At 50.5% G+C, this 10,575-nt stretch overlaps 1 protein-coding gene across 1 annotated transcript; it reads left to right on the top strand.

Annotated features, from left to right (window-relative positions):
* Positions 1–4,359: 4,359 nt before the first annotated feature.
* Positions 4,360–9,385, top strand: FJX1 (four-jointed box kinase 1). The gene has a single exon (XM_086959539.1). The coding sequence runs from the start codon at positions 5,147–5,149 to the stop codon at positions 6,344–6,346; it is 1,200 nt and encodes a 399-aa protein (XP_086815665.1). The 5' UTR covers positions 4,360–5,146; the 3' UTR covers positions 6,347–9,385.
* Positions 9,386–10,575: the final 1,190 nt, after the last annotated feature.

Genomic DNA, 10,575 nt, shown 5'->3' with positions numbered 1-10,575 from the left:
TTGGCGCTTAATTGTCAATGTCCATCTCTGCCCGCTTGCCAGATGTTCTTTTTTTATTCGCACCTGTGTTATAAAGGACATTGGATCATAAATGAAGTAAGAATCATTTCTTCAAGTTGAAGAGGGGAACCGGCATCTGTACAGCTTCAGCAGCAAACAGCAGCTGCCACATTTCAATCATTACCGACAAATCTAAGTGACAGAAGAGAATTCTGCAACGCACATTGAGTGAGGTTTTACTCCAAGGAGTGAGGCTTCCATCCAGTGAGAGTGACTGTGCTCCAGTGCGTGGGGTGGACATCAAATGAGTGAACGGTGCACGAAGGTGTGAAACTGCCACCTACCGGCGTAAACTGTGCTCCAAGGCATTCGCCTTGCACCCAAGGAGACAGCCTGTTCCATAATGCTTGAGACACGCATCCAGCGTTAGACTCACCCACTGCACGAGGCTATGAACCAGACTTGAGACCAGTGGCGTGACAAAGTCCCCCGAAGCCCCTGTGGTGCGGGACGGCCCCGAGCTACAGGGGCCCCTCTCAGCACAGTACCCTGGCCTGAGAGCTCCTGCGTGTGGTCGGAGGGGCCCCCTCCGTGTATTTTGCAGGGGTCCCCCTCAAGTTTTATTACGCCACATTACGCCACTGCTAGAGACGTATCTATTAAATTAGAGAGTGCACTATATATTTGAACTCACCTGTTTAGTGAGTTTATGCTGTAAACTGTGAAACTCACAGAAAACAAGACAGACTTTGCACCAAGGCTTGGCGGTCACATCAAATACGAACTGGGCTCCGAGAAAGTCACATTCAGTGCGTGCAACTAAACTCCATGGGGTGTGACTTGCACAAAATGAGGCAGATCGTTCAGAGAGGGGTGGGGTGGCCCCAATGCGAGAGGCTGCGCTCCGAGATGTGACATTCACACCAGTGAGAGAGAATGGGCCCCAATGCTTGGGGTTCACACACTGTGAGAATCACTGAGCTGGAAGATGTGGGATACAGATCAATAAGAAAGAATAGTGCTGCCTCTAGGGGGTAGCAGATTTGACATGATCCCCCGCCCCCACCTCGTGCCCCGCCACCAGTGTGCCATGGGTCCTAGTGCCAAGAAGGAAATGCCACCCCCTCCTTTCTAGGGCGCTGTTTGAATTACGAAATGCACCAATAATCAGGGTACGGTGGTCCCCTCGGGCCTCTGGGCCCCGCCCAGTGCCACTGCACCTGCTGCACTAGTGAAAGGAACGCCTCTACCCCCTCCACAGATACTGAAATGCATTAGCAGGTGACCCAGAAAAAAGAAAGACATGCACTTTGTCACACATATTAATTTGTCTATAGCCTCTCATTATAAAACAGTGTTGTTTGCGTAAAATGTTTACATTTGTATTTATGTGTGTAAATGTCCGTGTCTATAAAGGATATGTTCACAGACACATTTAAAGTCAGATTTAAACATTTTAAGCATATTTATAAATATATATCTAATGCTCGTTTGTCCCTAAGATGTACTTCTACAGCCGTGACTTAATGTGCAGCTAAGCGTGAGACTCACGCTCAGTGCGTGAGACTGTGCTCCAGGTGTGGGGCTGAAACCCCGGCTTGTCAACTGAGTTTTGGGCCTCGTGTCAAAGAAATGAGACCTCTCCAGAAAGTGCAAAGAAGTAGTGAGTTAGCCTATGCTCCAAGAAGTGGTACGTTCAAAGAAGAACCAGTGAGCTAGACGGTGCTCCAAGAAGTGGTACGTTCAAAGAAGAACCAGTGAGCTAGACGGTGCTCCAAGAAGTGGTACGTTCAAAGAAGAACCAGTGAGCTAGACGGTGCTCCAAGAAGTGGTACGTTCAAAGAAGAACCAGTGAGCTAGACGGTGCTCCAAGAAGTGGATTTCCCTCCCAGCTGGTGCCCCGAAATCGCGTTTTATCCTCCCGTTTTACATAGCGCGAACTCGACCCGTAGGTATCAGAGCGCTTTACATGAGCACCGGGTGCATTAAAGAGGAGGGTTTTAAGGCAGTCTGCAAACACTGCTGGCATTCTACCCATTCCCTGGCTTTGGGGCATTTGTCGTCCATTCTAGGTGAATTTGGAAAGTGAAATCCGAGGAAGAGAGCAGTGCAAAGCGTCAGCTCAGGATGCGCACGCAGGAGGCGTGCTTGCACTGTTGCTGCATACGCATGTAGCGTGCATATACTGTTGCTGAACACGCAGAAGACGTGCATGTATTGTTGCTGCACACGCATGAGGCGTGTATGCACTGTTGCTGCACACGAAGGAAGCATGCATGCACTGTTGTTGCACACACGTAGCGTGCATATACTGTTGCTGCACACACAGGAGGCGTGCATGCACTTGCTGCACACGCATGAGGCGTTCATGTACTGTTGCTGTACACGCAGGAGGCGTGCATGCACTATTGCTGCACACGCAGGAGGCGTGCATGCATTGTTGCTGCACATGCAGGAGGCGTGCATGCACTGTTGCTGCACACGCAGGAGGTGACTGTTGCTGCACACGCAGGAGGCGTGCATGCACTAATGCTGCACACGCAGGAGGCGTGCATGCACTGTTGCTGCACACGCAAGACATGTGCATACACTGTTGCTGCACATGCCGAGGGCTGGCACACGCTTACCCCTGAGATCTGCGCACATGGCTGAGGATGTCTCTGGGTGGTGGGTGGGGTCCACCGCGGCTGTCTCACGTGGCCTGCTTCCGAGGGGCGGAGCCTCGCTGCCCAGCCCCCAGCCCCTCTGCTTCCTGCGTCCTGGGTGCCTGGAATTTCAATCCGTGCTCAGAGTCGTTGTGAGCGGAGCTGGGCTGGTGGAGCGCGCTGAGGGGACTCGAGGAGCTGCAGAGGGGAGAGCGGCGCAGGGGAGCTGCAAGAAGTGACCTGAAGGAGCTGCAGCCCGGGGGGCGGAGCTGTAGAGGGAGCAGCAGCCCGGGAGACTTGAAGGAGGGAGCCGGAGCTGTGGAGTGGCTGCAGCCCGGGAGCGCTGAGGGACGGAGCCGGAGCTGTGGAGTGGCTGCAGCCCGGGAGCGCTGAGGGACGGAGCCGGAGCTGTAGACCGGGCTGCAGGAGTCCTGCGAGAGAGAGTGCTGCAGGAGAGAGCGGACGGAGCAGGTGCAGGTCTGGGAGAGTAGAGTCGTTCAGTGCTCCGTGCCTCTGGTGCACGAGGGACAAGAAGAGACATCTCTCAGGCTGGGACATTCGTTGCATGGAGTCCGGTCAGTGAAAGCCCGGAGCCAGGCGCCTGAGGTCGTAAAGTCTGCGGGAGGGCGATGAATCCTTCCCCTCCCCCACAGCCTCCCCCACAGCTAGTGCCACGAAGACCCCGGGTAACGGTGCATGCGCTTGGGGCGCTGAAACCGAGATCTGACGGCTAGGGAAGCGCTGTGAAACGGAACCCTGAGCCCCGCAAGGCACTGGAAGCAGATGCACGCTCGGTTTGTGGAGGAGCAGTCACTCAGAGACATCTAGGCTGGAGTGCATGAGCAGTGAAACAGAGACATACAGTCATTCAGAGACAGCCTAACTGCGGTGCCTGACCTTGTGTGCAGTGAAAAGGAGACCCCTTAAGAGACAGGGAAGTCAATAAGAGACATCCTAACTGCTGTGCCTGAAATGGTGCGAAGTAAAACAGAGACGCACCGGGCCTGCTGTGGAGCAGTCATTCAGAGACCTCTTTCTTGGAGTGGTTGAGCCGTGAATCCGAGACACCACGGGTCTGTTTAGGACTCGTCAGTCAGAGACAACCTGGCTGTAGTTCACAGACTGGCTTTGCACGGACTGGGGATCTGACCACGGAGCTTCGGGAGGAGAGCGCGAGGCTGGTGACGTCAAGCAATGACTAGTGTCCGTGCAAGCGCCTGAGCGCATGGTGCACAGTGGGGTCTATGTATGGGCTGCAGTAATCCACCCTAAGCCCAGCGCTCCAAAGTGACCAGACCCGGCGGATATAGTGCTGTTGCATCCGGCCCCGTGTGTGAGGGTGCAGCCCCTTGCACCAGTCTTGTGATAGTGCTCATTGGTAGAGGCGGGCTCCCGGATGTGGCTACCTCCTCCCTCTGTGATACATGGGACTACACAGCTACTCTGGACCCCTGAGAGTCCGTGCTCTGCACCTAGCAGTGGGACCTATGGCGTGCGCTGTCGAGGCGCTACAGCAAGCTCACTCCGAAGGGGCGTGGGCCAAGGTCACTTGGATACAGCGGTCACCGAGCGTCTACGCGAGCTTACAGCAGTGATCGGGTCCTGTGCACCAGGGTACAGCATTGATCGGGCCCTGTGCACCAGGGTGCAGCAATGATTGGGCCCTGTGCGCCAGGATACAGCAGTGATCGGGCTTTGTGCACGAGGATACAGCAGTGACAAGACCACGTGCTTGGAAGTATAGCAGCGGCTGGGTTTGCACTAGGACCCAACAGTCATCAGACCCTCTACAGAGGGTACAGCGGTGACGGGCTCGTGTGCATAAAGCACAGAAGCGATCGGACCACGTGCACGAGGACGCAGCAGTGAGTAGATTTTGTGCACGAGGCAAGTGGATGCATCAGTATTCAGATTGGTGTACGATGATGCACCCGCGATCAGACCTTGAACCAAAAGTCAACCTTTGTGATTGTACGTGTGCACGAGAATACAGCTGTGATGGGACCTTGTGCACAAGGATACAGTGGTGATGGACTTTGTGCACGAGGGTACTACAGTAAACATGGATATATAGCAGAAGGCGACAACAGCCATTAGATCGTGGCAGGAAGACGTGCAGATACCAGACCATGTCATGCGTGAGGGTGTAAGTGGTAAACAGACCTTGTGCTCGGGGATGCGGCATGAAAACAGCGCTGCTCGACCCTGTGCCTTGGACATACAGAAGATGGCAACATGCTGTGCATAAGCATACCCCGGTGACCAGACCAGTTTAACAAGGATTGATCAGATGTTGTGCATCACTATACACCTGTCAGGGGACCAGGTACTACAGCTGAGCTCATATGCTGGTGCTCTCTAGCGCCTGGATACCCTCTCGGTGATTAGCCGTGCTTTATACATCCTGCTGCATTGATTGATAGTGCCTCTCACTAGTGGCAGCTCTTGCGGTCCTGATGGGGAGGCAGCAGTGCCCTTCCTGACCGGCTTCAGCAGCAGGGATGAAGCCACTTCTCTTTCTGCACTCCGTGGCTGTGGCCCTGCTCTTCCTAGTAGGGTGTGCTTTCGTGCTGTGGATAGGGCTGTCGGGGTCCCCAGAGGAGAGCCAGGAGCGCAGGACCAAGCGATCCCGCCTCTCTGCGCGGTCCCCAAACACTTTCCGAGCCCTGCTGACCTTGCCCGGTGGCCAAAGAAGCACAAACGGTGGCTCTCCAGACATGGTGATCAAGAATGGTGGCAACCATGTGGACCAGCGACCACGCAACGTGGTGCAAGGCGGCGTCTTCTGGAGCAGCGCACTTGAAGTTGCATCTCCAGTAGGGTTTTCGGATGCACAGGTGGACTCCTGGATGGAGACGGCCAGGGCTTCCCGCGTTATCTCTCTGGAGAAGGGCTGTGGTCGCAGCTCCAACCGGCTTGCCCGGTTGGCAGATGGCTCCAAAGCCTGCATCAGATTTGGCATTAATCTGGAGCAAATCCAAGGCGAGGCCTTCTCCTTCTACCTGGCCAGGCTGCTGGGTATCAAGAACGTGCCACCCTTGGCCCTGTCCAGGGTGAGCGCCAACAGTGTTCAGTGGAGTCCAGTCCGAAAAGAGCTGCTTGGCTCTCAGTGGCCAGATGAATCCATCGTTAGTTTGACTCCATGGATAGACAACCTCACTGACGTGGTGGCCCCCAAAGCGTTGTGGTCGGAGGATGGACGGCTACGTCCACTGAGGGCTGACTTGGAGAACCTGACCCAGGCTGAGCTGTTGGAGCTGATGCAATGGACCGACCTCATCGTCTTTGACTACTTGACGGCCAACTTTGACCGGCTGGTGAGCAACCTGTTCAGCCTCCAGTGGGACCCCCATGTGATGCAGAGGGCCACCAGCAACCTTCACAAGGCTCCCAATGGTGGCTTGGTCTTCATAGACAACGAGGCTGGGCTGGTGCACGGCTACCGCGTGCGCGCCATGTGGGATAAGTACAATGAACCCTTGTTGAGGGCCGTCTGCCTCTTCCGAAGAGGGACAGCCAGGAAAATCCTGGAACTCCACAAGTTTAGGAACACGGCCAGTGAGCTTCAGAGACTCTATCGGGAGCATGAACCCTTGGCCAAGGACTTGGGGCCTCTGTCCGAAGACCACGCCCAACTCCTGCAGGACAGGGTGGACTTAGTGTATAAGCACATTCTGCTCTGCCAAGCAGCCTATAGCTGATGATGTAACAGTGCCGTCGCGGAGCCAGCAACTGCGCGACACATGGTCAACGAGATGCACCTATCTAGGATGTAAACATTCCAGGAGCCGAGATGCTGAGATACAAATGGACAATTGTCTTCAAATTTGGTATATTTTTGAGACTTCTGTATCAAAGGGTGGGCTGGCGCGGCCAGGGTTTGAGTGATGAAATGTAACTGAATGTATAGAGAGGATGCATAGCCGGTAACTCTTTTGTGGTTCAATAGTACCATCATGGACTTGAGATACCACGATGATAAACATTAAGGCAGAAGAGGGGTGCTTGTATTTGACACCAGAACCCCAAGATAGCACTATTGACTCATTATAAATAGTAACCCACTACACATTTTGAATACTACAGAACATTTGTAACTTTTTATTTTACTTTTCACTTTTTATTTGACAGCCTCCAATGATTTATAAGCCATAGAACATGGAATTACAACACACCCACACATGGAACATGATTGACGGGTATTACTTTTACGTGAATTACTGGTGCTGAAAGCATTGAAAGGCAGAACATAAAATGCACATCACGTCGGGTGACATATAGCCGTGGAAAGAATATTTCAACTGCGGTTGTAATTGTACTGGTTTAATAAAAACCGAGGCTTAGGGATGAATGCCTTATCCAGTTTCCCAGGCACGGCCACCAGCTATCTCTACTGGCGTTTCCGGGTTGAGTCGGGGCCATGGAAATGAGCTCTGCGTTTTTTTTATGAATTCTGTTGATTATTCTGTGGAAAAGTTATGTTCTGAAGTGGTACATATCCTATTCGGCTCACTATCACCTATTGAATTTTAAGGCAATATTCCGGTAAATGCTGGTGTTCCGAACAAAGTATTCAGAACTCTAGGAATTCTGTTGGAAACGTCGTGGTTTCTCGTGTTGCCACTAGGTTCTCTCAGAATAAAACACGACTGTGGGCTACGTGCTAAATCCCTGCACGGGCCATAGGGAGTCCTTTGCAGCAACGTGTCCCCTGGCCTTACAAATGCCTTTCTATAGAAATGGCTTAAAACGTGGCTCAGCTTTGCCGAAATATGGCATCTTTTCTCACCTGACTTAAATTCTGGGTTAATGGGTCAAGCAGGACTCGGATGCCGGGCATTCCAGCCGGTTCCTTTCTTCTTTGCACCCGTATGTATGGGATCGCCTTTGGGAGTAGGGCTATCTACCTTACTCCCTGCCTCAGACTGAGCTCCATGGTGGGGAGTGAGTACATTGAGAATTCTGCACCCACTCGGGTGTGACCCCGGAATCAAAGCCCCGGCTGATGCTGTGGGCATACCTTGTACCCCGTATATTTTTACAAAGTGGCATGCTGCTTTTCGAAGGGGCATTTTACGAGCTGCGGATGCCCTGTTTGTCATAGGCATACAGGGACCCACCGCCCCCCCCCCTCCCACCCTCGGCATTCCACAGACCGTGGGAAGCAGGCGAGCTCTGGCTGTCTTAAGCAGCCAGAGGGCTGCAGAAAACGTCTCGGTGCCAAGAAGCTGCACTGACAGTGAGACATCTCCAGTTCCGATCAATGCATCCTCTGTCTGGAAAAGTTAAATGACCCAAATTGTGATAAAGATGTTAGGACCGTTTGCGCCATGACTCACGGGTTACAATTGTTTGTCTCCGGTGCATAGTCGGCGTTTCTGACTTGCTCTTTCAGTGAGGTCTCTTTTTAAACCACTAGTGGGGTATGCCCTGTATACATGAGCATAACTTATCAAATTTGCTGCCTTTGAGCCGGTAGAAGTGGGTTCGAATCCCAACTTGTGTGATCCTGTGCAAATAACTTTCTGTCTCCATATGCACTCGTTCCCTCAGTTTCCAGAGATTGGGAACTCCTACGGACGTTTCAATGTGTTGCTGGGAACTCGGAAAGGAATGTATTGACGTCCGCCGAGTTTATCCTGCTGCACTTTACCGCATATATGCCCGCTTGCCTTTTCTGTGTTTTTATTTTCCATCACTTTGAGGTCATTTGGCCCTAGTCCAATGTCACAGAGATATTTTATTTTTCATGTATTGTGTGAACACTTGAGAAACAGGCAGGATGTTGAGAACTAGAACAGTATCCCGGTTTGACTACAGAGTAAAAGACACGTCTTTCTACAATCTTGAATCTAAAATCTTTTTTTTTTTTTTAAATGTGGTCTACTTGCTTTTTCTCGACAAGAACGTGGTGTTTCTAAAAGTGACATTGTGGCGTAAATCGGTCAGAAATGAGTTACTTTATTCCCAGACAGAAATAAAACAACAAAGTAGGGCATTGGAGTAATTTAATCTGCAGTGACATTTAATCTCTTCGATAGCCCCGGGTGTGCTGTGAGACAGACCGAGCACAGTCAAAAGTGGGTCTGGTGGCTCAGAGGACTGATGCGGCCACTGTAGGGGGCTGTGTTTGCCCTCAGGGTCACAGCTACAAATCCTAGTGGGTCCACTCCTCTCATCCTTATGAGGTCAATAAAATGAGTAACATTGAGTTGGGTAACAATAAACCTCTGTTATTCCGTGCCAACGGTGCCAAGATACCCTTTGTGGTGATCATGCGTTTTACAAATGCACATGTTGTGGTTATGGTATATTCTGCTGCTGTTACCCTGCAAAGCTGAAAACAATGTGCACAAACATGTACCCTGTATGCGAAGAGGTAGTAGACATACCCCACACTGGCTCCCTAGTAGAACTTCAATGAATAATATATTTTTGCTCTTACAGTATTCTGTACCTGGTGTCAAAACTGCGAAAACATAATTTCAAGCACTTTATTTTTACTTTTTTCTTAATCTTAAAATGACTTTTTATTTGACACGATTTAATTTGTATGTATATACAGTTCTTATAAAACTACACTAGCTCTGATAATATTTTGGTGAAACAACATGACAGTTGCATTATTTTATATATTTTGTTCAATGTCTTCTCTTCACTGGTTTGAGGGGTGAAGTGAGAGCCCTTTGTGGTGAGAACTTCATGATTTTGAAAATAATAAACTTTCCGAAGTGAACATTTGTAAAGGATGGTGCATTTTGTGCAGGTCAGTGTCGCGTACTTTAAAAATACACATTTCAGCAGCACTTAAGAGAAACTCCAGCGAGGTTTATATTTATGCATTGAAAGCCATGTTCCTTACTGCTCTGTTCCAATGCCCAGTTGGTTTAGTTTAAAACCCATATTGAAAGCCTAGGAGTGGAGTTGATGGGGGCGGCCATCTTGAACAGCTGGGCATTTCTGCATGACGTCACTGTGGTGTAGAATCCGAGGGTGAGAGCAAATCCCTAGGCATGCAATCCATTCCGGAAACCCCGCTTGCTCAAAGATGGCCGCCCCCAGCAGGTGGAGGGTCTGTCAGGGTACTTTTTGAACCTTCAAACAAATGTTAGCCGTGTGTTTCTATATTTACCGACTTTCTAGACATACCCTTTAAAAAGTAGCCGTTGTGATTAGCAGGGAACAATTTTTAGTTGTGTGGGGGTGGCGTGCCATGTTTATTAAGCCTTTTGGCAGTAGCACAACATAGCCAATAGGTCTCAGGCTGTATAATAAATATAAAAAAAATAAATATATATATATATAGTGAAAAAGTGGTTTGAAGGGTGACAGGCTGGTTGCAGTGTTCTGCCTTGTTCTCCGGGGAAAAAAGAAAATAAGACCGCGGATAGGACAGGGGGCAGCTACGGGAAGGGTGGGTAGCAAAATGAAGGTTGGATAGCAATAAGAGGTGGCGGGTGAAAGGAGGGGTAGCAACACAGGCGGGAGTAGCACCTGAGAAATGCAACATGCAGAGGCAGGGGCAAGGACATGGTCAAGAGAGGCAGAGAGGGGAAGAAAGTTACATTAGAGAGACAGCCGGAAAACACATGCGCAAATATTGAAGGCTTAACCAAAAGGAAAAAAATAATAATATCAGGAAAGTAAGCAGTGGTAGGACACAAGTACAAGTAAAGAAAGGAAAAAATAGTGCCTAGAGAGTAAACGGTGTACTCAAGTGCAAGTGATCCGGATATGCTAAAGACGAAGAACAAGCACTAGAAGAGGTAGGAAAGTCCACACAAACGTACCAATAAAAAGCAAACCCATGAGAGTGACAATAAAAGCAACCAATGGTGAACAATGGGTGGGCTCTAAACCGACTGTGAGCCAACAACAGGTCTTTTGCGAACGCTAAAAGGGCCTCTCACAAACAGTTACCTTTTCACTC

This window comes from Lissotriton vulgaris, chromosome 2_2 (genome assembly GCF_964263255.1).
Source record: "Lissotriton vulgaris chromosome 2_2, aLisVul1.2, whole genome shotgun sequence".
Classification (NCBI taxonomy): domain Eukaryota; kingdom Metazoa; phylum Chordata; class Amphibia; order Caudata; family Salamandridae; genus Lissotriton; species Lissotriton vulgaris.
This window is presented reverse-complemented; position numbering and strand designations above follow the sequence as displayed.